At 44.4% G+C, this 26487-nt stretch overlaps 1 protein-coding gene across 2 annotated transcripts in view; it reads left to right on the plus strand.

The window, feature by feature from the left end:
- Nucleotides 1–26487, plus strand: part of pard3bb (par-3 family cell polarity regulator beta b) — a 520416-nt gene that overhangs the window by 358993 nt on the left and 134936 nt on the right. For both annotated transcript variants that reach the window (XM_056289172.1, XM_056289173.1), the window contains exons 20-21: nt 17164–17274; nt 18898–19245. In XM_056289172.1, the coding sequence (XP_056145147.1) occupies nt 17164–17274; nt 18898–19245 (459 nt within the window). The remainder of the gene's footprint in view (nt 1–17163; nt 17275–18897; nt 19246–26487) is intronic.

The following is a 26487-nucleotide window of genomic DNA, read 5'->3' on the forward strand; positions in this document are numbered from 1 at the left end:
TATTTGCACGTATTTAAATTAGGTAATATGCATACATTAGGCCCAAAATTGGCCCCTTTCTATGCAAATGGACCTCATTGCAAAAAAGTCCAATTCACAAACACCAGCACTAATAGCCACATACAGTTAGAGTAAAAATTATTAGCGTCTTCAGGGAGTTGGTGGTAACTGATGACCCAGTGATCATGGCAGCAGCTATTGTAGTCGGACGAAGGCATCATCATGCCAGGCGTGCTTGTTAGTGGATATTTGTAAGGAGAATATCACTTTTTGATTTAACTCAGACTGAAATTATTTGCAGATACAGGTTGCCAGATCAAACAATTATCGCTATACTTGATGACATCAAGGACGACATTGAGCCTGCCTACTGTGTTCGTGGCACAAAGGCACCCTTTATACTTTGCCACATGGATAATTGCAATCAGATGCAAAACAAGGCCAAATTGCACTCGGCTGCAAACCTTTATGGGCGTGTTGGTGCTGTAATGTCATTAGCCCAATATCTTCAATTTGATATCAATTTTGTGAATCAGATATTGAGGCGGGGCAGATAGCGGTTGCAAGTGATGCACAATTCTTTGTGAATTTGCTTGTCAATACAGAGTGAGTGTTAAAAAAACGAGAGACATCCGCAGACAGATGACAGAGGAGGGACGTTAACAAATAATTAGAACAGCTATCATCACCTTAACGTGGTGGAGGGGTTTGGGTGTGCTGGTGATCCTGGTAGCTGTGTTGTCGGGGGCAATAGCTCCTGCTAGGGTCTCCAAAGGCAAATTGGTCCCAGGGGAGGGGCCAGACTAAGAGCGATTCCAAAGAAACCCAATGAAGTTACAACAGCAGAGCTACAGCACCTCACTCGGAAAAGGGAAACCGGGGCCCCCTCCTGGAGCCAGACCTGGAAAGGGAGCTTGCCGGTGAGCATCTGGTGGCCAGGCCTTGGACCATGGGGCCTGGTCGAGCCCAGCCCGAAAAAACAAGATATAGCCACCACCATGTGGACCCACCACCCACGGGGATGAGCATTGGGGTAGAGTGCAATGCAGGCTGGGCGACAGGCAAAGGCAGGGGCCGGGGCATGCTGACTTCCGGCATCACAGACTGGTCCTCAGGATGTGGAATGTCACCTCTCTGGCAGGGAATGAGCCTGATCTGGTGCCGGAGGTGGAGCGGTACCAACTAGATATAGTTGGACGTACCTCCACATGTAGCATGGGCTCTGGTACCAAATTCCTGGAGAGGGGTTGGACTCTTTACTTTTCCAAAGAATAGGTATACTTACTATTAAATTAAGTTCTCTTTCAAATCAAACATCCCAAAATATGAGTGGAAAGTATTTTTCTTGTAACTACATTTATAGCTCTTTTTTTTACTCGAACGTAGCTTAACCATGTCATGCAGCTTGATTGATTGATTGATGTGATATCCTACCCAGGAATTCACATTATAAACACTACCACTGACTATCTCTGTAACAAATGGGCCACAATTTCGAACACTGACCATACATGGTCCAGCCATATACTAGGTTTTGACCTAGTCTTGTTGTAAAGACAGTTAGAAATCCCTAATTAGCTGATGTCACAATGTAGTAAGATAAAACAAGGATGTGCATGTACTGTATGTAGCATCTTTAAATATGTAGATTAATAGGATTGTATGGATGTCATTCATTAACCTTGTCATCTTAATGTCAGTGTAGACACTGAGGTCAGGCAGCGTAAACATTGCACAGAATGACTCTTTAAAGTGGACAGCTGGCAGGGATGGTCTGCTGTCATCTGGGCCTCTGCCACCTGCCAATCACAACTGTCAGTCATCAGTATGTGTCCGTGTGCATGTACATGTGTGTGTTCAAATTTTTTTGTTGCATTTATCAATGTGATTATTCATGTCCATGTCTACGTGTCAGTCTGGTTTTGTTTCTGTGCCCTGTGTGTGTGTGTGTGTGTGTTAGTCCAAAGGTGGCAACTGTCCTGGCATCATGAATATTCATTAGGTGATGAAACATGATTGGTCACATAGTCAGATGGTGGGTAAATAATGAGAACCTGATTGCTGCAACTCCTAAATAGACATTTTGTGCGCTCGTGTGTGTGTGTGTGTGTGTGTGTGTGTGTGTTTAGACTGCTCTCCCTCTGTTCATGCCTCCTACCTGACCTCCAATCATTTTCAGCTATTTCATTCACTTTGCTCCCTCTCTCGACATTCTGAGCAACCCCTTTCTCTCTCTCTCTCTCTCTCTCTCTCTCTCTCTCTCTCTCTCTCTCTCTCTCTCTCTCTCTCTCTCTCTCTCTCTCTCTCTCTCTCTCTCTCTCTCTCTCTCTCTGCCTTTTAACCATTTCAAATTATCTTTTTATTTATCAGCAGTACCTCTTAAAAAAAGTTGATGTGAATTAAGATTGTGATCGGGCATAGGAAGTGGCTGTGGAAAAAAAAAGCAGATTTTAACATAAATCCTCATTACTTATGCAGACACACACACATACTCACACATGCAGGAATTATTGCAGTAACATCACACATATCACCGAACAGACCGCATCAGTATGGGCTGAGACCATGGTGTGTGCTCGTGTGTGTGCGTGCGTGCGTGTGTGTGTGTGTGTGTGTGTGTGTGTGTGTGTGTGTGTGTGTGTGTGTGTGTGTGTGTGTGTGTGTGTGAACTGCCCTTTTAAGGATGGTAATCTATTAATGTGAGAATGGGAAGGGACAGATTCTGCCAGGACCTGACCTGAGCAGACATTTGACTTGGCGTGTGTTTGCCTCCATTGTTGTGTGTATGTGCACAAGAGTGGGTATTTATTGCTCATCTTGAGGGTATAGACCAGTGTGAAATTTTGGGAATCTATGCAAAAATCTGGATTGCTTTGTGGTATTAATCAACTTCTGTTACCATTCTTTATCACAGTCAACCCCTCCGAGGGAGCACATTATAGAAATATGCAAGGAAATGTTGGGATTGGAATATGAAAGGACATGGATATGCAAACCATGTCAGCAGAGAGATTCTATGAAACATTCAACAGAAGTTGAGTGAAGAGAGGAAAGTCACCATGTTCAGCCCAGAATATATGCAAGGAAAATATGGTGCAGGCCAACATGTCCGGGGAGAATCCAGGGTGTTGGACAAACGGGGAAAATTCCGGTCATATTATCTGTGCCTTGCATGTGCTACACAAGAAGAACAAAGCGTCAATGCAAATTGAATATAACAGGTATTTTTAATGAAAAATTCTTTGTCAGTTAAACTAATATTCAAAATGCAACTGGACCAGTTGCACTTAATTCAACTCCTTTGGATAACCATGACCTGGATGAATGAGAACATTCACAGACAAATATTCAAAATATTGACATGTTGACTTATTAAAAAAAAACGTAGCGTAATTCTAAAGACATCATCATGAAAAGAATCCCAAAGTAGACAAATGCTGCTTACAGCTTGCGGCTTCTCCAATGTAAAAAAGATATATCGGGTGTCCGGGTAGTGTAGCAGTCTATTCCATTGCCTACCAACCCGGGATCGCCAGGTCGAATCCCTGTGTTACCTCTGGCTTGGTCAGGTATCCCTACAGACACAATTGACCTTTCGCAAAGTACCGCCCCAGAACGGGGCTTGTCCAGTCCTACCTTAGCAACGGTCCGTCAAGCTTTCAAACACACAACAAAATGCTGAAACGGTGTGCCTATGGGATCTGCAAATTGGATACTAAAAGTTTGGAGGGGGTGTAATTTTCTTTCCCTTCCCGAAACCCAGAACGCAAGAAGTGCAATGTCGGCAATAGATTTTGCAGTATAGCAGACCCCATGGCCATCTTAATCCATCCAAAATCAACAAAAATACCTGTCTGCTCCAAGCTAAGCTTGCTACTAGCTATTATGATAGCTAATACAGCTAACGTATTATTACTGTTACTTTTACCCACACAATGCGCTGATTTCTTCCTTCATGTTTTGGTGTTTTCCGGCTACTTCCTGGATAGTTCTGAAACGCTTGACGGGCGTAGCAACAGCAACTAAGGGGGGCGGGACTTTGCGAAAGGTCAATTGGCCGTGTCTGTGGGTGGGAAGTCAGATGTGGGTATTCGTCCTGGTTGCTGCACTAGTGCCTCCTCTGGTCGGTTGGGCACCCCCCCAAATCGACAGAGGGGGTGGAGCGGCGACCGGGACAGCTCAAAAGAGTGGGGTAATTGGCCAGATACAATTGGGGAAGGGGGAAATTGAAGAAAACAAAAAAAATGGAAAACAATATGGAAAATGAGAAAATATTGATTAAGGCTGGACTGTTTTCTCATTTTGTCCCACAGTTGTACTCTATTTGTATGGCAGTTAGTCTACAGTGCTTTTGAATGCTCAAATCCTGCATGATAAAACAAGAGCGAAAAATGTATTGATTTAATCACTTACTACACCTACTGACTTACCTATTTCTGAAGATCTATATGTTGATAGAAAGGTAAATTGATTTTTTTTTTCCATTTTCATAAAACGTTCTATTCTTTGGGTGGAATTATTGCCAGACACCTTGGCCGGGGAGATTATTATTTGTCAGACTTCGAGAGTTTTTACCAGTAAATAATTACTGGCTATTGGAAGCCCTGGTTCAGCCACACTTGTTTACTTCTTTGTCATACCTTCTTCTACTCCCTCTTCCCTCTCTATTTTTGATAGTCATAATTATGTCCTCTCCCTTTCCTTGATGTCCTCTCTCTCTCCCCCCTCCCTCCCTCCATCATCGGTCCTCTCTCCCCCCTCCCTCCCTCCATCATCGGTCCTCTCTCCCCCTTAGCCCCCCATCTCCCCTATTGTCCATAATGCAGTGCCTCTGTTAGACTAAAGTGCTCCATCGTGGGGACTATTAGCCCAGCTCCGTGGTGGGGCCCATTAGGAATGACTAGCTCCATTGTGGGTACTATTATGTTTGAGCTCCATGCTTAGGCCTATTAGCCCAGATCTCAATATATTTTTGTGTGTGTGTGTATTTGTGCGCACTTGCACATGCCTACTTGTGTGTGTGTGTGTGGTTTCTAGATGAAAGGGTCGGAGGTAGAAAATGGACTTACTTTGTTGCTGCAATCACTGTCTGAATGACTGTCATCTACAGGAGGGATACTCATTGGCCAGCCTTGCTGTTATATCTGAGACAGTGTTAGACGGAGTTTTTGTGTTGATTGTGTTCCACCTTAGTAAATTGCTGGTCTTCGAAAGGTTGCTGGCTATTTTTTGAAAGATTATTATTTATTCTTTTATTTTGGGCAGTATGAGGGAAAAAAAAGAAGAAGCTATATTTGAGGACATACCTTATCAGGCCAGCTAACTGTTGCACAGGCACTTGATATGTGTAATGTACTCCAAGTTGTTCACATACACACACACACACACACACACACACACACACACACACACACACACACACACACACACACACACACACACACTCACTCTTCAATGTGGTATAATCTGAAGTCCGTCAGAATGAACGACAGAGAGATGTGTGTTTACACAGAAAAGAAAGGGAGCCAGCAAGAAGTCAGAAATGCAATGGTAGAGGCAAAGTGACATGGACAGGTGGACATATAGACAGACGGACAGAAAAAAAGGGATGGTACAGAATGATGGTACAACGGAAGGTGATAGGCAACAGACAAATAAGCATTACATGTCAAGACACAGAATTATACATACTCGTTTACCAAGTCGTGAGTTAACAGAGAGCGATAAAAAATAGACCGATAAACTGAGAGATAGAGGGACTGTTAGGGACAAAACATAATGCAAACAAATAATTTGGATTTCACGAAATTATCTCAGGGTACTTGTCCGACACGTTGGTATTTGAACATGATGACATGTATGCCGGGTCTAATTGATTTGCTAACCTGATAGCATATGTAGCTAGGCTACCAGCATTAATGACACTGATTAACTTAGCATATTGTCAAAATATATGAATTAGTTACGTGTGGAAAAGTTCAAAAACAATTGCTGTTTTAAGTGAGTGAGTTGAATCGGCTCACATGCGAATGTGTTGAACCTCGAATCAATAGATTTGGTTACAGCAGACCCTGTCACAAACTGAAAAGAATGATACGCTGTAGTACAAGATGCCGCACCATAGATGAATGGCAGGGGCTGTGACGTGATTTTTTTTCCCTTTTAAAGTGAATGAAATGAATCGATTCGGTATCAGCTTTAAACTCATTTTATCTGGAAGATCAGATTTTGTCAGGATTCGAATTTCCCATCTCTGATATCCATCCATCCATCCTGTAAGGGACTGAGCTGGTAGGCAAGAGGAATCCCAGGTCTTTTTTTTTAAATTTTTTTTTTTACCCAAAACCTTTCCCCCGTGATAACAGAACGTTCTGGACCCATAAAAGAGGTCAACTACACAGAACTTAACTCATATCATGCCAAAGTAAGAAACTTAACATAACAAACTAAACATACCAAACTGACCCAACAAACTGAATACAATGGGGAACATATTATACTGGCCATTTTGAAACAAAAGGGGTAACACACAAACACTACCAACTAAAGTAAAAATGACAAAAAACAAGACAATTCTTCAGTAAGTTAACCCATTTAAATAACCAAAGCAATATATATATTTATCTGTTAGTCCGACACATGTCTCCATTTTGCCGTCGTCATTTTATTGTTGTCAAAAATTCTGGAGGGCTCCCAGAACATCTTCAGTGCTCGTTGTCATAGATTCTACAAGTCTCTAAACTCTACCGGAGGGATTAACACCATTCTTCCAAAAGCTATTCCCTCATTTGGTGTTTTGATGATGGTGATGGAGAGCACTGTCTAACATGTCAGTCCAACATCTCCCACAGGTGTTGAACTGGGTTGAGATCTGGTGGCTGTGAAGCCCATAGCATATGCTTTACATCATTTTCATCCTTATCAAACCATCCAGAGAGCCCTCGTACCCTGTGGATGGGGGCATTGTCATCCTGGAAGAGACCACTCCCATCAGGATAGAAATGTTTCATCATATGGGCGTCCAGGTTGCGTGGTGGTGTATTCCGTTGCCTACCAACACAGGGATCGCTGGTTTGAATCCCTGTGTTACCTCCGGCTTGGTCGGGCATCCCCACAGACACAATTGGCCGTGTCTGCGGGTAGGAAGCCGGATGTGCGTATGTGTCCTGGTCACTGCAGTAGCGCCTCCTCTGGTCAGTTGGTGCGTCTGTTCAGGGGTGAGGGGGAACTGGGGGTAATAGCGTGATCCTCCCATATGCTACGTCCCCGTGGTGAAATGCCTCACTGTAAGGTGAAAAGAAGCGGCTGACAACTTCACATGTATCTGTGGAGGCATGTGGTAGTCTGCAGCCCTCCCCGGATCGGCAGAGGGGGTGGAGCAGAGACCGGGACAGCTCGGAAGAATGGGGTAATTGGCCGGAAACGATTGGGGAGAAAAAGGGGGGAAAATCCACAAAAAAAAGGGAAATGTCTCATAGGATAGAGGTGATCACTCAGAATTACTTTGTATTGATTTGCGCTGACCCTCTAAGGGGACAAGTGGACCAAAACTATGCCAGGAAAATGCCCCCATGACAGAGTCCCCAGACCCCCTCATTGTAACGGTCAAACTTTCAGATTTTTCCTTTAATTTGTCACCAGTCTGTGTGTGTGTGTGTGTGTGTGTGTGTGTGTGTGTGTGTGTGTGTGTGTGTGTGTGTGTGTGTGTGTGTATGTATATATATATATTCATCTCATATATGGTCGTTACTTTATTTTTCAGTCAACATTAATGTTTTAAAAAGGAACTAATGACCACTGTAACTGCATTCAACATATATACATCACCTGTATTAGGCCTTAATTTGTTTTTACAAGTTAATTTAGAATGAAAATGTGGATGTTTGTTTGGAAAATGCTCATATCTGAAGCTTATAAAAAGTTATTAAGGATAGAACTACCCCAGGTTTTTAATCGCTGTACACAAGACATTGGCTGTCACTGTTCAAGAGCGCGCACTTGTGGGGTGGGACCCACCAACCGCCAATCAAACACCCTGACAGGAAATCATTGGGGCTGGATGTCATGCCTGCCAGTCACCTGTGTTTGCATGTCTGCCTCTGTGTGTGTGTGTGTGTGTGTGTGTGTCTGCAGGGGGGGTCATGTGCGTCCGTGTGTGTCTTCGTGTCACATCTGTCAATCATCTGTGCCCTTAGGGCTCCATCTGCCAATCCTTGCTGAGGGGGCGTGTCTAGTGGCTGAGGGAGTGAATGAGAGCCAGAGAGAAGAATAGGTTAAGTGAGAGACACAGATGTTTGCAGTCTTTCTCTCCTCATTTGTCAGTATGGGTTCTTTTCAGAGGCAGGAGTGTGTAACAGCCCCCTGTTCTCTGTCCTCAGTCCTGTCCCTGTCCTCATGGACGCTGTGTGTGTGTGTGTGCGTGTGCGTGTGCGTGTGCAGGCTTGTGTGTTTCAGTCTAAGTTGCTTCACTTGTCTTTGTTTTTTGTGTATATGTCTGTATTTATGTGTATTTCTGTATGCATATGCTGGGTTTTTTCCATGTTGCTTCATTATATGTGTGTGTGTGTGTGTGTCTGTCTGTCTGTCTGTCTCTGTATGTGTGTTTGTGTGTGTCATGTTCTCCCTATTACCCCTACCTTCTCCATACCACTCCAGATGGGATTTTTAAGCAACCTGAGTACATTTTTCTAATTAGCTCATCTCCACATGCAAATTAGTTTCCATACACTTCCTGTACAGATCGGGGTGTTAGCTCATGAATATTCATGAGTAACCATTCTGTTCACACTAATGATCATACAAGAGGTAATATATTCGTCTGAATTGGGTGCTAATGGTTTTTGTTAGTCTGTTACTCCTCCACCCTACATAAAGAGCTACTCAGGTGACAACTTTAAAAAGTGACATTTTAGTTTAACAACATCTCACAGTCTGGGTCTGGTCAGCGGCATTGGCTCAGGAGACAGAGCAGGTCGTCTGGTAACTGGAAGGTTGCTGGTTCGATCCTCAGCTCCATAGCAGGACACCTAACCTGTAACTGCACCCGATGAGCTGGTTGTTACCGTCTATGATGGACACTACCACTGGTGTGTGTGGCGGTGGTGGTTGTGGTTGTGGTTGTGGTGGTGGGGGGCATTAACTGATTGATTTTCTGTAGGAGTAAACCCCTACAGAAAATCAGCATCCACAGTGCTGTTGTTTTTTGTTTTTCTTGCCCTTTTGTATCTGTCTAAGCGGGAGAGTACTGCTGGCGTTGTGTGGCTGCCGCTTCTCACCTTCGTAGCCCCCCTTCCCATCCACCCCTGTATGTTTATGTTATGTTTATTTGTTGTTTTGTTTCACCCCGTTTATTGTAAAGTGACTTTGAGTGTTAGAAAAGCGCTATATAATATTGATTTATCATTATTATTATTATTATTATTAACTGAAAAGTGCTATGTAAATGCAGTCCATTTAAACAAGACCCCTCACTACCCGTCTTATATAGTCACGTTTATTTGTGTTGCCATTGATGCCAGCTTCGGTATCATCAGCGTTCACCCCAGAAAATCATTGTCAAGGAGGTGTGTCCTCAGGGCCGGGGGGCGGGGCTGGAGATTAATGATTAGTTTGCAGCCTTGCTCATTTTTTACTGTGGCAATCAGCGGCAGAACAAAATTATATTTTAGGGTTGTTTTACTGAAAGCCAGGGTTGGTAACAGCCTTGGTCCACTGATAATGTCATAGATACCTGAATTTGTGCTGAGTGATTTGCCAAATCCATTACCAGCATCCTATTCCAACGGAGGACTCAGTTATTTCCCATATCCATCAGGGAGTGCTTTAATGTCTGATTACACCCATATTGCTGCCACTGGTGTTTATGGGGCTGTATATGTGCTCTGCAAGATTTAACTTTAATAAAAAAATGTTTTAATCACATCTCCCTGTATCACACCTGTCTCTGGACTTTTCCCCCCTTCCAAGTAGCTTTTACTTAATGGAAAATAACAGCGGAGGAGAGATTAAGAGAGGAAATGAAAATGATGAGAAGACAGAAAGCTAGTAGAAATGAGAGAACAACAAGGCAGAATGAAAGAAAAATATTTGAAAGAACAAATGAAAAACGAATTGAGAGAGAAACCAATTCCAGAAGTATGAAGAAGTAAATATATCGAGGCAGCCTAATTGTCTACATTTACTCAGAGCTGCAAATTTCCCATTCCACTTTTGTGATATGAAAACTCTCTCTCTCTCTCTCTCTCTCTCTCTCTCTCTCTCTCTCTCTCTCTCTCTCTCTCTCTCTCTCTCTCTCTCTCTCTCTCTCTCTCTCTCTCTCTCTCTCTCTCTCTCATTGGTGCACTGGTCACCTCAGAGACACCAGAACTGATAAAGATTAAAGGTCAGTGCTATGACATCATCAGACAGTTTGGCGGTTTCTCACCTTTGCACTTTCTTCCTGTTCTTTTAATTTATATTTTCGCACACTAGTGCAGTGCCCATTTGGGTGTAATCCCCCCTCCGACCACAATATGGGTTGCAAAGGCAGAATGGTGCTGTTTGTGTGGTTGCTTACAGACAGACTCCTTCCATTTTACTTAGATATCATTGACTGCTCTCTCTCTCTCTCTCTCTCTCTCTCTCTCTCTCTCTCTCTCTCTCTCTCTCTCTCTCTCTCTCTCTGTCCCTCTCTTTTTTTTTTATCTCACTGGTCACCTCAGCGTCGCCAGAACTGAGAGAGGTTAAAGATCAATGCTATGACATCATCTGACAGTTTGATGGTTTCTCACATTTCCATTTTCTCCCATTCTTTTAATTTATATTTTCACACATCATTGACTGCTCTATCTCGCTCTTCCCTTCTGTCTCTCTCTTTTCTCTCTCTCTCTCACACAAATAAATGCACACACTGACGCTCAGCTCAGATGATCTCAGCGTGGGTGCCAACTCCCTCTGCACTCAGCCTGTAGCCAGTGACAGGACAAAGGGGAGGAAAGTTGTCTTTATGTGCCCTCCCTTGATGCGTTCGTTCCCTTTTTCTTTGACCAGCTTTCCTTGTCGCACTACATCCTCAGGTGTGCCGCCTTTTCTCTGTCCTTTTCCTCTGTCTCTCTCTTTTTTCTGTCTTCCTGTCGTATGAAAAACAAAGAGAAACATGCACACACATATACTTCCTCTGTCTCCTTTCTCCCCTCATTGTTGATGTTTCTTGCTGTTTGTATATCCTGTGAAGTTATCTGTTTGTATGCTTCAGTTTGTTATTGTTATTGTTGTTGTTGTTGTGCGTGTGTGTGTGTGTGTGTGTGTGTGTGTGTGTGTGTGTGCGTCCTCCCAGGACAGAGTATTGATAGAGACCTGATAGAAAGGATAATTTAGCTGGGCTGTAGGTGTGCAGTACAACTGTCTCTCTACCTCGCTATCTTCCCTCTTTCTCACACATTCTCATTTCTTGTACCTGTTTTCTAAATCACCACCATGCCCAGATATATTCCAGTTTTCTTACTTCTCACTTAATTCGTTGAAAGATATTTAATAGTAGTTTCTGTGGTTTTACGTTTTACATGGGTATCTATCTGTCTATCTATCTATCTATCTGTCTATCTAGCTATCTGTTTTTCTTGAGTCCTCTTGCCCTTGGTTCTCCAACTCTGACCAACACTAGCTATGTTTCCATCCAACTTCAAATCAGTGATTAATTTTTTTTTTTTTATCCAAATGAAGTCATTTCCATCAGATCTAAATGTAGTTTTACATTTTCTGTGTCGTGTGTCCACACTCATGAGACATGGACCAGTTAAGATGAAGAGCCAGCTGATCATATGATTCGATGCTAATTGTATTTTTCTTTTTCTTTTTCTATTTTGTATAAGGTAAATGCAGTTTCAACACAATTTATTTAATTTCCTTTTATTGAATAAAAAATTTTTGCGCCTGAAGTGAGCATATACATTTTGCAAATTTTGGGATTTAAATTCAATATTTCCCATTTCCATCAAATGTTTTATTCCAAACACTAAAATTTGCATAACCCCCCCTATTAAAAAAAGTTGCAGACATGGTCAGTGTCTCCATATTTAAAATAACTTCCATATGACTTGGCAATACCTGTATCTCACCTCTGTCACTAAACACTAATTTTGCTTCAGTCCTGTTTGTCTGTAATTAATCTCTCACGTTCCCCCTCTCTCACGTCTCTCTCTGTATTTTACAGGTGAAGGTTTTTACACACTTCTTTCTTATTTAGTTTTCAGTGGACCGATCCTAAACTCCAACAACTCTTGGTTGTTGCTGCTTTTTCGGTCCTTTTGTACTCTCCTCCAATGTGAAGATCACCGTGCCATTTAGCCGGCTACTGTAAGTCTCCAAGAAGCCAAGAGCAAGGCCTCCAGTATGCTGTTGAAGGATACTGATAAGATGCAAGAATAAATTACTGGGTCACTAATGTTAGCATAACTAAGAAAAGGAAAAAGAGGCTAAAATAAAGAGAAGCTTTTAGAGGAGCAGCCTACTTCATGTGCGGTGCTAGGGTTCATTAAGCCCTGTTCCAGCCTGCACTGGTACAAAACCTAGCACAGCCCTACAACAGGGACACACTAATCCCAGCACCAGATAGAGAAGACCATTTAGGATGCTGTCTTTATATGCATGGTCAATAATCCAAGTAAGAAAATCACAGAAAAATTAATCAGTTCATCTGAACACAATGTTTATTGAGAGAAATGTTTCATTGCTCATCTAAGTGACCTCTTCGGTCCCAACTGACTGCAGGTGTCCCCACCCTTATGAACCATACATTGGCATAACGACCGAAACCAACGGTCAGTTTCATATGCAGATATGGGGGTGACCATTAACAAGAGTTTCGACGGCCATGTGTACTATTCACAGAGGATTTGGGAATGGTTGCAATCACAGCGTTGTTAAGATGGTGACAGATGTACGCTTAGCCCCCCCCTCCCCCTGGTTCAGGCATGTTGAGACACACCCACTGTCATGCTTATCCTACAGATTTGTTTTAAGTTTTGCAAATGAATCAAAAGAAGCTGGGTGTGACTTCCAGAGTCTTCCTCAGGCACACCTTGGATCCTTCTCGGCTCTGTTGTGTCCTTAGTGACAGGTAGCTAGCTGATTGAGGGTGCAGTGTCTATACCAGTGTTTACTCAGCTGCGACTGGAGCAAAGGGGGTGGAGCTAAATATCAGCCAGTTGCTGGATGGAAACAGTACAAATCAAAATCAACATCTTTTGCTTACCCTTTTCTGGTACAAACAACTACAATGTATGAAACACAGCTATGATCTAATACTCTTTCTTTGTGTTTTGATTATAATTGTGATTTTAAAATTGAAAGATTAAGCTAAGGGAGCAGGGGAGGAGCCGAGACGACAAGCTGGGTGGACGAGAGGAGAGAGGGGAGAGGAGAGGTTAACTGCAGCAGGAGAGGAGTTCGATAGCGAGGGGAATGGGATTAGACAGAGGACGAGGAGGGAGATGAAGGGGTGAAGGAGAGGTAAAGTGGCAACCAGAGAGCGAAAGGAGTGAAGGTGAAGGGAATGAGAAAGGGAGAGAAAAGCATACTGCAAGAAGGAAAAAGGATAAAGAAGAGAACATTGAGGAAGGAGAGGTTAAAGAAAGGTAAAACAGGGAGGACTGAAGGGAGGGGTAAGCTTTACAACACTGTCGGCAGCACTAATTAAAGCTAGGCTTCTCTCCTTTGGGACACACACGCACGCACGCACACACACACACACACGCACACATAGTTTAGTCCTGCTAGGCCTTGACTGCCCGTTGAGCCCCCTATAAAAGTGGAAAATAAGCTTCTCTAACCTCCACCCCCCACCAACATGAAGCTTTTCACACACGTAGTTCCTGGGCACACACACCATGTTAAAAACTATTTTGCAGTTATACACTCACAAATGCATGCTCTGAGACAACTGTCATACACACGCACGCACGCACACACACATACTTAAAAATGCACTTAAATGTTGTTTTAAATAATACAGTACACTCGCCAGGGTGGTGATACTTCAAACAGCGGCGTCAGCAGGTAGTGGTACTGATAATAGATTAATAAATTCCCATGATGAATAAAATATAAAACAAGTTTAAGGTCAGGATTCACATTCAGAATGCATTAACTATTAAGTAGGCTTGACTGGCTCAATTAACCATAGCCCTTTTATTTTCCTACAGTGGGGGTTTTATTTAGTTACTCTGAGTAGTGGACACTGTTTTTTTTTTCCCCCCAGAATTGAATTTGACCGAGGCTCCTGACGTGCTCATGCTGTGTTATCCAGAAATTGGTATCACCAAGTGTTAATGATATAGTGATAATAAATAGATACATGTGATATATAGTTATTCAAATATTTAACATTTGTTGCAAATGTTTAAATTCTTCTTTTTTTTTATGGAATTTTCCTCCCTTCCTTTCTCCCCAATTGTACTTGGCCAATTACCCTACTCTTCTGAGCCGTCCCGGTCACTGCTCCACCCCCTCTGCTGATCTGGGGAGGGCTGCAGACTACCATGTGCCTCCTCCGATACACGTGGAGTCTCCAACCGCTTCTTTTCACCTGACAGTGAGGAGTTTCCCCAAGGGGGATATAGCACATGGGAGGATCCTGCTATTCACCCCAGTTCCTCCTCCCCCCGAACAGGTGCCCCAACCGACCAGAGGAGGTGCTAGTGCAGCGACCAGGATACATACCCACATCCAGCTTCCCATCCACAGACACAGACAATTGCATCTGTGGGGACGCCCAACCAAGCCAGATGTAACACGGGGAGTCGAACTGGCGATCCCCGTATTGGTAGGCAACTGAATAGACCACCATGTCACCCAGATGCCCAAATGTTTAAATTCTTAAGGTCAATATCATAATACACAAGGCATGAATCAATTTAATAAACTTTAGCATTGACTACTGGTAATAATGGCATGACAGAGGAAAATGATGAGCATCTTCCTCTGTCACACCAGTCACATGCATGTCCCGCTTCACCACATCCATAAACCTCCTCTTTGGCCTTCCTCCTTTCCTCTTCCCTGGCAGCTCCATCTTGAGCAGCCTTCTCCCAATATTCCCAGAATCTCTCCTCCGCACATGTCCAAACCATCTCAGTCTTGCCTCCTGTGACCGATCCAGTATGGAAATCTGATTTATGACCCGCATATTTGGTTTGGCAAAGGTTTTACGCCGGATGCCCTTCCTGACGCAACCATCCCCATTTATCCGGGCTTGGGACCAGCACTAAGAATGCTCTGGCTTGTGCATCCTCAGTGGGTTGATGACTATTAGTAACAATGAATATTTTTCAGTTTTTAATTAACTGCCATGGGCAAATGAAGAAAAGGTCTATAAACATGGCTCAAGCCATAAAAAAAAAACAACAACAACAAAAAGTTGACCAGCTTCAGTGGCAATGCAGTGCAGCTCTGCTAGAACAGAACTGCTGAAGAGGGTCCTTCTCATGAGGTATGGGGTGTGGGCTACCACATTTTGCCATATTCAGTAATCCCCCCCACCATGCAAACGATAGCACTGGTAAACCAAGCTGCTGCGTGCAGCTGCCCTGTGGAGAGAGTGGAAACAGTCCATTCCTTTTCTCATTAAGAAATGTCAGGGCGTCTGCATAGTGTGAACCCATCATCATTCAATTACAGTCAGTGGGCTGATGGCCGTCCTGTTAGAGAAGTGTGTGTGTGTGTGTGTGTGTGTGTATGCTTTTCTGCATGCATGTGTGCAAATATGTGTGCAGGCGTGGCTGAGAGATTCATGGTCTTCTTCAAGTAATGACTTGTGCAGTGTCCAGTAGTGCTGAGTAAGCTGTTTAGGTTGAACACACACACACACACACACACACACACATTTGGTTTGTGTATTGATATGTGAGCATTTAATATAGGAGGATGCTTTTCATTTGGGCTGAGTCTAGCCCCATTATGTAAGTGTGTGTGTGTGTAAGTGTGTAAGTGTGTAAGTGTGGACATACCTAGCGGATGTTCGAATAAGGTAAAGATAGTAATGAAGTTATGTTGGGAAGGTGAACACTGCAGTTTTTGTGGGGGGCTATAATGATGTGTTTGAGTGACTGCTGATGTTTCCATATACATTAGGTAGAGCCATACAATAGGTTGTGTGTCTTCTATGGAATATGTAGGCCATATTTGAACCTTTGCTCAAGGAGCCACACGTGACAGGTCCATTTCCAAAGTGGATATGTACCCTCAATAACATTATGTGTGTGTGCGTGCGTGCGTGCGTGCGTGCGTGTGTGCGTGCGTGTGTGTGTGCGTGTGTGTGCGTGCGTGCGTGCGTGTGTGTGTGTGTGTGTGTGTGTGCGCTACTAGTATATGGCTGAGGTCCTCTGCGGGCATTTCAGCTGATATTGATACAGTGAGTGGTGGTACATTTCTAAACTGTCTAACTTATTTAACAAAGGACAAACACAGGCGCACACGCACATATACACACTTGTTGTTGTGTACTTGTGAAGATCCTCGCTGACAACATTCATTCCTTAACCCCTAACTCGAACACTAAATTGAAGTCATAACTCTGAAACAGGCCCTTGAAGAAGTGAGGAGTGGCCAAAATGTCCTCACTTTGCAAAAATGTCCTCACTTACTGTTAAAAAGTTAAATTGGTCCTCGCATATAGTATAGCTGAAAAATAACACACACACACACACACACACACACACACACAACAGTCTGTGGCGAGAAGAGGAGAGGAACGTGTTGCTTCTGTGTGTGTGTGTGCGTATGACAGAGGGCGGAGATGATTCATGTTTGCACACCATTGGTCTTGACACTCAGTCACAGACTGTGTCTGTGCCTGAGCTCCCACGCTGAATAACACAGCGTGCACGTTTGCACTCATCCCTCTCACACCCGTGTGTCTTCATGTGTGATAGTTGTGTGGATGGTGTAAATGTGGTGTTGGTGTTGGTCTTTCATCTGTTACAGCACACGTCACCGGTGAATATGGCGTCTGTTTTCCAGGCTGTAGCAGTGCATCTGAAAAGACCAAACACTCACTCCCTCTGAATTTCTTCTTTGTTTTTTTTTCTTCTTTTCATTGATTTCCTTTTATTTTCTTCCTCTTCTTCTTCTCTCGCTCTCTCTCTCTCTCTCTCTCTCTCTCTCTGTGCATCACTCCTTTTTCTCCAGGTTTGGGAAGAGAAAAGAAGAAAAGAAGGAGGGGAAGGCGGCTCTACAGCGTCAGAAGTCAGATGTCCTGAGTGAGGAAGAGCTGGAGAGGATGAGGGAGGAGAGAGAGCGGTGGGGAACTCTCTCTAAACATTATGTCTGTCTGTCCATCTGTCTCTCTGTCTGTCTGTCTGTCTCTGTCTGCCTGTCTGTCTGTCTGTCTGTCTCTCCCTGTCTGTCTGTCCATCCGTCTGTCTGTCTCTGCCTGTCTGTCCGTCCGTCTGTCTGTCTTGCTGCCCGTCGTCTGCCTGTCTGTCCGTACGTCCATCTGCCTGTCCGTCCGTCCATCTGTCTGTCTATCTGTCCGTCTGCCCGTCCTTCTGTCCATCTGTGTCTCTGTCTGTCTGTCAGCCTTCCTCTTTGGCTTCCTTACTTTCTTTTAATTTGCTGCTACTTGCAGCACTCGTCCAGTGGGACTCTTCATACATGTTGTGACCAGAATGTGCAGTGCACTCTCCTCTTTTCTTTTTTGTGATCTAATTTTTGTGTCTTTTGTCAGAAGAGTGATGCAGTTGGCTATTTCATGTTAAGAGTCAAGTGTAATTCTTTTGAATCGATAGCGGATTGATTCTTTTTTTTATGAGTGTATTAAACCCAATGTGAATATCTCACAAAACATCTGAGCAGAGCTTTATGTGAGGCATTTTATTGTGTTTGTCTGGTTTTCACTCTCTCTTTTTTTTGGTTTTGTTTTGTTGTCCATTAACACGGCTGTTTTGCTATCTTTTGTTTTCTCAGCGGTGGCCCGATGATTGTTCATTCTCATGGAACCCATTATCCAAACCACTCTATTAAACATTTTCTACCATTCCTTTCTTTTATTGTTTGCATTCTTTTCACACACACACACACACACACACACACACACACACAGACTGTTTGTCATTCCTGAGGCCTTGTCTCTGCATGGTGAAGTTGGGGACATTTCACTGCAGTTGGCTCAGTCATAACTAACTACATCCTTCTCAGCCCACCCAGCGGGGCCGTGTTTACACATTCACACGTGCTCTCACAAAAACATACACATGCCTGCAAGGACACAAAGAAGCACACACTTTCACATTGTCTCATGCAGACACACACACACACATACACACACACACTTGCAAACAGACAAATGACACTACTTTGGCTCACTTGATGTATTTATGGATCTGTCATTACTCAATTTTTTTCTCCTGAATTATACATTATATATATAATGTATATATAATGTGTGTGTGTGTGTGTGTGTGTGTGTGTGTGTGTTAAATATATAAAATGGGCAGCATGGTGGTGCAGTGGTTAGCACGGTTGCCTCACAGCAAGAAGGTCCTGGGTTCAAGCCCGGGGTTAGTCCAACCTTGGGGGTTGCCCGGGGTCATCCTCTGTGTGGAGTGTGCATGTTCTCCCCGTGTCTGCGTGGGTTTCCTCCGGGGGCTCCGGTTTCCTCCCACAGTCCAAAGACATGTAGGTCAGGTGAATCGGCTGTACTAAATTGTCCCTAGGTGTGTGTGTGTGTGCCCTGTGATGGCCTGGTGACCTGTCCAGGGTGTCTCCCTGCTTGCCGCCCAATGACTACTGGGATCGGCTCCAGCATCCCCACGACCCTGAGAGCAGGATAAGCGGTTTGGATAATGGATGTATGTAATGTGTGTTTGTTTGTTTGTGTTGTATATTTATGGTTTTTTTTGTCCTTCCTTTATATTGTGTCAGGATCGAGGCAAAACACACAGAGCTTCGAGAGCGGCAATCCAAAGACCCACGAGGTGGGGGAGCCCCGTACACCGATGTAGAGGACGATGACGGGGACCCTAACTACGCCCGCATACACAACTTCAGGGATCGTGAATGTGGTCCCATCCAACCCCAGTCACCACCATACAACACAGTCCGCACACCCTCCCCTCAGCGCCTCTCAGCCTTCCCAGGACACGGTAACCATGGTAATGATGCCGGGTCAACCCCAGACGGTGACCACTTGGACGGGCTCTATGCCAAGGTCAACAAACCCCGAGGAGCAGGAACTGCATCACCTCCAGCTGCTGCTGCTGCCTCTGACAGGTCAGACGCCTTTCTACTCTATTCTGTTGTGTTTTCATGCTTCTCTCCCTCATCCACCTTCACCTTCTCATGTTTCCTCCTCATCTTCTTGTGTTTTCCTTCCCTCCATTCCTCACCTTTGATTTGACCCCTCCTTTCTTTTCCCATCTCCCTCACTCCTTTCCATCCTTTGTCTTTCTTCCTGCCCCCCCCCCACGCACACACACACCTATTCCCTGTACAGTGAGATGTGATGTTGCTGACGTCCTCGTATTTCTTTCTCTCTCCTGTCTAAATCAGTTTTCACCTTCCCTCTGCCCTCTGTCTACCAAGACACATTTATTTATGGGTGTGTGTGTGAGTTTGGGAGCGAGCAACTGAGAGAGAGGGGGAATGAGTTTCCATGTGGGCACTCCTCCATTATTGTTTGTGTGTATATGCACACATTCACACCTCACGTGTGTGTGTGTGTGTGTGTGTGTGTGTGTGTGTGTGTGTGTGAGAGTGAGTGTGTGAGTGAGTGTGTGATTGTATATAAAGCATTCATGTCAGGCCTCGGTGTACACCTTACAGCTCCACAGACAAAGCAGAGGAGAATCTCAGAGAGAGGGAGAGACAGAGAGAGAGAGAGTTTGTTGCCTCCATGTCAGTCACAGGTCACTTATTTATGAATACATATAAATGCACCCAACCACCCACACATCCCCATACACACACACACACACACACACACACACACACACACACACACACACACACACACACACACACACACACCTTTTTGATAGTCAGCTCCAGGTCTCCTGTTTTCTGACATTTTCTTATTGCCTTAAATGCATAATGCCTTGTTATTATGGAAATGAAAGCATTTTTTGGGGAAAAAAAAGCTTGACTCAACATACATTTATAGAAAACGGTGGATCGGTTAAGAAACTGCCCAGTTGTTTTCATCCTTATTTCCGTGTTCGACCATGGACAGCAACAAACAACAGATGAAGCCTCAACCTGGATGCAAATGATGAGCTGGGTTCAAGCCTAAGATATTAGGATGACCCATTGGGATGATCAGTCCTATTGTATTCCTCTTTTTCTTTGGTTCCTCAATAGTAGCAATGGTGAGACTAGCATTTAGAATGAAATCCTTTTCTTTTTCTTTTCTTTTTTTCCTGTTTGGGAGCTACTGCTAATGAACGATATGAAGGATTCTTGGAGCCTTGTGATAATGATTTTGCCTTCCAGTAGAGATGGATGGATGGATGGATAGATAGATAGATACCTACCTTACATGCAGGGTCCATGATGAGTTTCTTAAATGATATAAATTGGGTGTATAATGTTCTGTCAGACTCAGACAATACCCTCGTTCCATTACACTGACAGCCCGGCTCAGAATGGGTCCAGAGTGTCACCACATTACCATTATCGCCGTATCTTTTAAGCTTATTGGCCCATGGGTGTGATTGTAAGAGACTAAGTTCCTGATGTAATTTGTGAACTAGTCCTTGAAGTCAGGGACACATTTTTTAGAACCAGTTCTCCACTGGTTCATTATCACTTCCTGAAACTTGATGATGCGTACTGTAGGAGGCTCAGTCATTGGCTGCTGGTAATCGATTATGCAAAAGGAAGCAGTTTGTCAGCAGAGAGAGAGTGTGTGTGTGTGTGTGCGCACATGCATGTGTGTGTGTGCATGTGTGTCAGGGGAAGTCGAAGCAGTGGTGTGCATGTGCTAGACGAAGATAAACAAATCACTGAGGACTCCTTTCCATCAGCACTTCAGTAAAGCGGTGAAGCCAGACACCGGCGCAATCAAACACACACAGTGAGATATGAAAGGCATTGTATATCCCGTTGGGATCTCGGCTCCATCTGTTACACATGGAAAATGTTGAATCTATTGACAAACACACCAACAATATCAAACTCAAACACAGTCATAAAGTAGCATAAAGATACACACACACACACACACACACACACATAGGTGCACGTGTGCAGTCCCTTAACCTCTTGTCAGACACAAAAATACAGGCCAGAAGAAAAGGGCTCATAAACACAGTTTGCTGTGTGATGTGTTGGGGTTGTGTATGATAAATGATGCAGCTTATAGCACAACAGAGAGCACACCATAAATCAACAGGGGCTCCGATTACACTCCGCTGGATAAAAACAGCAGAAACACCGGGTGAGTCTTCTTGTAGAAACAAATGAATAAATAAATGAAAATGGAAGAAAAAAACGAAAAAAAAAACGCTGTGTAATCCTCTAGCAGGAGAGGATGATGATGGTTCAGGTTCAAGTTTAGTGACAACCAGTATGGTTTGCACATCCTAGATCTTTATCTTGGTGGGATGGTCACTGTGTGGATGTGAACACAAGCCTTTAAAGCAATACAGAACAAAAAACATCCTACATTTTTTTTTATTTATCCCCCCCCCGCTTTTTCTCCCCAATTGTACCCGTCCAATTACCCCACTCTTCCAAGCCGTCCCGGTATTTACTCCCCCCCCCCTCTGCTGATCCGGGGAGGGCTGCAGACTACCACATGTCCCCTCCAATACATGTGAGTCACCAGCCGCTTCTTCTCACCTGACAGTGAGGCGTTTCGCCAAGGGACATAGCAAGTGGGGGGGATGTAGCGCAAGGGAGGATCATGCTATTCCCCCCCCCCAAACAGGCGCCCCGACCAACCAGAGGAGGCACTAGTGCAGCGACCAGGACACATACCCACATCCGGCTTCCCACCCGCAGACACGTCCAATTGTTTCTGTAGGGATGCTCGACCAAGCCGGAGGTAACATGGGGATTCAAACCGCCGATCCCCGTGTTGGTAGGCAACGGAATAGGCCGCTACGCCACCCGGACGCCCATCCTACATTATTTATAAGAATGTCTCTGCGTGTAGGACCACTGCAGTATGTGAATGTGTGTGAGTATGTAATCAGTCAGTGGAAACACCCTTCATGCATGTGGCTGAAGTGAAAGTTAATAGGATGAGTGTTGCAGGCGGGATGTTATTTATGTGCCGGTTTGCAGCCAGGGAGAATAAAGTGTTGGCTCATCTGGCAAACTAGGAACACCTGGGTGTAGAAGTTTATCCCTCCCTATGTAGTAGTGTTTCACTTGTTTAAAGCTGAAGTCCATTATTTTTCTCCATCAATAAATAGTCATTTAATCTGTCTGGATCGGGGGGTCAGATTATATAATACCAAGTGGCATCTACCACGGTTGGAGACACAATCCATATACTGCTGCTGAATTTTTTGACGGGGTAGGATGAATACTGGCGGTGCACAAATGCGTTCCTACTCAGGCAGGAAAAAAGGATTGAAATGTAATGACGATGTGGCGATGCTTCAGCTGGACAAGTCTGCAATCAATATTACAGTCAATAGTACACACAACAGTGTTGCCTTATAGTTTGATGTGGTTTGTAATGCACTGGGCTGCCTGTGTTGTCTTTGTTCTGCTGAGCGGACAGCACACAAGCAACAATGGCTGCTACATCTCATTCGTGGTCCTCTGCCAGGGATGGGTAGAGAAGGGAGAATCATCTTTAAAGGAGATTTTTTTTATTTTTAATTGAGTATTGTGTTTGTTGCTTAACTGACCTGAGCGTTAGGGTGGTTTTGTGTTCAGCACTCGGCGTTTCCTCATAGCGAGAAGGTCTTGGGTTCAGTCCCATCCTGTCTGTGTCGCAGTTGCGTGTTCAGGAATCAGGAACATTTATTTGTCATTTCATGTTGTGCACTTGCACACATGAAATGAAACGAAATATTGTTTCCCACAGCATTGCAACAAAGACAAAAACACATGTCCAAACTACAAGAACACACATCCAAACTACCAACAAAAAAACAAAACAAAAAACTACAAGAACACATATATCCAACATATCCACAAAAAAAATAATAAAAATTCCCTGTCCAGGAGAATGAACACCAGCCAGGATGACTGTCGGACCTGCCGGTCTGCATGGGCTAGCAGTTAGCTTAGCCTGCCCGCGTCCTGTCAGACCGCCCTCGGTGTTTCCTCTAACACACAGCTCCGGGCAGGGCCGTGGTCCCCGGCTCCACAGGATGCAGCAGACCAGGCTCCCCCAGCCGATCCAGCACCAGCTCTCCCAGCCATCAAACGAAGACAAAACTTAGACGCAGACGTGAACAAAGACACTGCATGGACGGTACTGGGTGAGGCCGCCGCAGTCGTCAATTTGTGCTGCCATCTTCCCACAACGGAAGCGGTACACAAACGAAAACAATCAAACTAGTGGTTCTGTTTGTGGTACCATGTCATCTGTTTAGGCCTGTGAAATGAAGCCTCTTGACAACACTCTTGTTATTGACGTTTTATCATGTGTTTTCTTTTGCACCGCTTTTTTTTGGTTTTTTTTGTTTTTTGTTTTTTTTGTTTTTATTTTTCAAATCATCACCGAATATTTTTCGCTTTAGTTTTTGTAGGTTAAATGGACACTGTGACTCTACTTGCAGTGTTTCCTGTACGTGTGTGTGTGTGTGTGTGTGTATATTACTAGTGGACCTGTGTTAGTGTGTCTACGGACCTGGCTGCACGGTTCGGTTCTTGTGTGCGCTTGTGTTTTAAAAATGCCCTGAGATTTATCTCTCTCTCGGCAGTCAGCATTAAAGAGGTCTATTAAGGAGGGCCAGTTATTTAACCAGAACGACCATTAATTCTTCACACTGTCTGCCTCCCGACCAGCCGACCACCTTTAATTCTAAAGGGCACACCAGCTCGATTTCTTCCGCATGGCAGGGTTTAATGAAGACTCATTTAATATACACTCAACACACACACACACACACACACACACACACACACACACACACACACACACACCCATATATACATCACATACTGCAGAAGGCAGTGTGTGATTGTGTTGTGTGGTTCACAGTGTACAAGGAGAGAGCGTACCCCCCCTCCCGGAAATGACGCACACTCTTTCTCTTGCTTACTCTTACTCACTCACTGACAAGCCATGAGTGTCATGATCTCTTTCTCTCTCTCTCTCTCTGTCTCTCTCTCTCTCTCTCTCTCTCTCTCTCTCTCTCTCTCTCTCTCTCTCTCTCTCTCTTCACAGCTTCTCTTTGTCTTTGTGTCAGTGTGTCTCTAAATGCCTATTTTTATCCATCTCTCTCCACAGTGGAGAAAGCGCTTTCTTTATTGCCACGTTCAAGTGTGTCCCCGATTCACTTGCTTCTCTGTCTCAGTTGTCATTGATTGGAGAAGAAGGGACTGACAGTCTGAGGTGTGAATGGTTCGTGTAGGGAAGGACAGAGGATGCGAGGAGGAGAGGTAGAAAGAACGGAAGGACACACCAATGAAAGCAAGCTCTTGAGGTGATCCTCTGCACGTACGTACACGCACACACAGACAGTGTGTCCGTCTGTGTGTCTCCCCCTTTGTTGCTCTTTCTCTCTCTCTCTCTCTCTCACACACACACACACACACACACACACACACACACACACACACACACACACACACACACACACACACACACACACACACACACACACACACACACACACACACACACACACACACACACACACAGGTCCATTGGCTGAAGTGGCCAACCAAGCCTTGGAGGAGTGTTGCCCTCAGTTTTCTCAAGTGGGACCGACCCCCACCCCAAATCAAAGCATGTATGCCCCTCTCTAGGTTACCATAACAACCACGAAATCCAGCAGTCTGCCAATTAGAAAACAATCATCTTGGAAAGAGCGAGAGAGAGAGATATGAAATGGGGGAAAAAGAGGGCAAAGCAGAGAGACAAAAGAGGGAGGAAGGGAGAAGAAAGGGAGAAAACTGAAAGAGAAAAATGGCAGAGGGTGAATGACACGGAAGAGAGGAAGGGGAGGAGGAACCGATTAGGAGTGATTGTGGTTCAAGGGGAGAGCATGCACCCCACTCACTCCCACCTCCCCTTCACCCCACCGAATGGACTGCTCCTGCTATTCATGACGGCAGCTCTGTCCTCGTCTTCTTCAGGGACTGGAAGCAGGCACTCCATTTTTGACCCTGGGACATGCTCGCTGTTGGCATCGGGTCGTTACGAGGTGACCAACCCTTACATCAAAAGTGACACAAGTGGGACATATTTTTTCTTCTATCAATGTAAAAATCCAGGTTCACCCTGACATCTTGGCGACCACTGTTTTACGAAAACCCCCGAGTTTCTATGAAAGCTGGTCTGGTGTGCACCTTTCAAAGACCCGCTGAAAGATTTCCTCCAGTGCTTTGCTTCTGTCCTGTATGGCAGATATGAACACACACACACACACACACACACACACACACACACACACGCACACACACACACACACACACACAGTATAGATCCCTCCTTCTTCGCCACTGCCCCCCCCCCCCCTAAAAAAAAATTAAAGGGAGTGCAAGAGCGAGCAAGATGCACAAGAAGACAGAGACAAAAATGAAGAGAGTGACTGGGACTGCGGAGAGCGATAATACAGAGAGAGAAAGAAAGGAGCTTTTAGCATTGCTTGGCTGCTCACTGGAGAGGCTCTCTTTCTTCCTTGTTAATTAATCAGACATTCTCTCAGCTCAATGAGTGATGCGTGCACGCTCACGCACACACACACACACACACTCACACACACACTCAGAGGAATGGGCAAAGGCTTGCACACATATGTACGTACCCACCATTACATTCCCTGTCACATACAGTACATACATGCTCATGCTTGTACACACACACACACACACTCATATATGCTTTTTCTCCCTTAAATAGGCCTACTCTCTCCGGCTCTCTCTCACAGACAAACACACACACACGCACACACACACACACTGTGGCGGGAGCTTTTAGTGTGTGTCAGGTTGGTCTGCCTAAGTGCTGCTCCCTTCATGTGAGGCTCCTCAGCTAGGTAATTACACTTGGAAATTAGGGGGGTTGAGGGAGCTGTGTGTTGTTTTTGGGCTGTAAGAGGTGGAAGAAGGAATGAGTTTGTGGGTCAGCATGAAAATGTTTTGTGTGTAGTTGTGTCCGTGTGTGAAGATGCACACTGGAGAGTAGAAGCCTAAAGTCTCGTACACGTTGTGAAAGTGACAGCGTGAAAAATGACCAGATGCAATTCCAAGGTGAAAATATGATGCATATATTCCAAGAGGAAGTATGTGTAATAGCTATAATCCTGAAAATTGTAATACAAATAAGTCTCTCTTTTTTTTTAATACTTCCTATTGCTGGTGTATTTAAGACCATGGATAAAT

The sequence above is a fragment of the Lampris incognitus genome, chromosome 11, assembly GCF_029633865.1.
Source record: "Lampris incognitus isolate fLamInc1 chromosome 11, fLamInc1.hap2, whole genome shotgun sequence".
Classification (NCBI taxonomy): domain Eukaryota; kingdom Metazoa; phylum Chordata; class Actinopteri; order Lampriformes; family Lampridae; genus Lampris; species Lampris incognitus.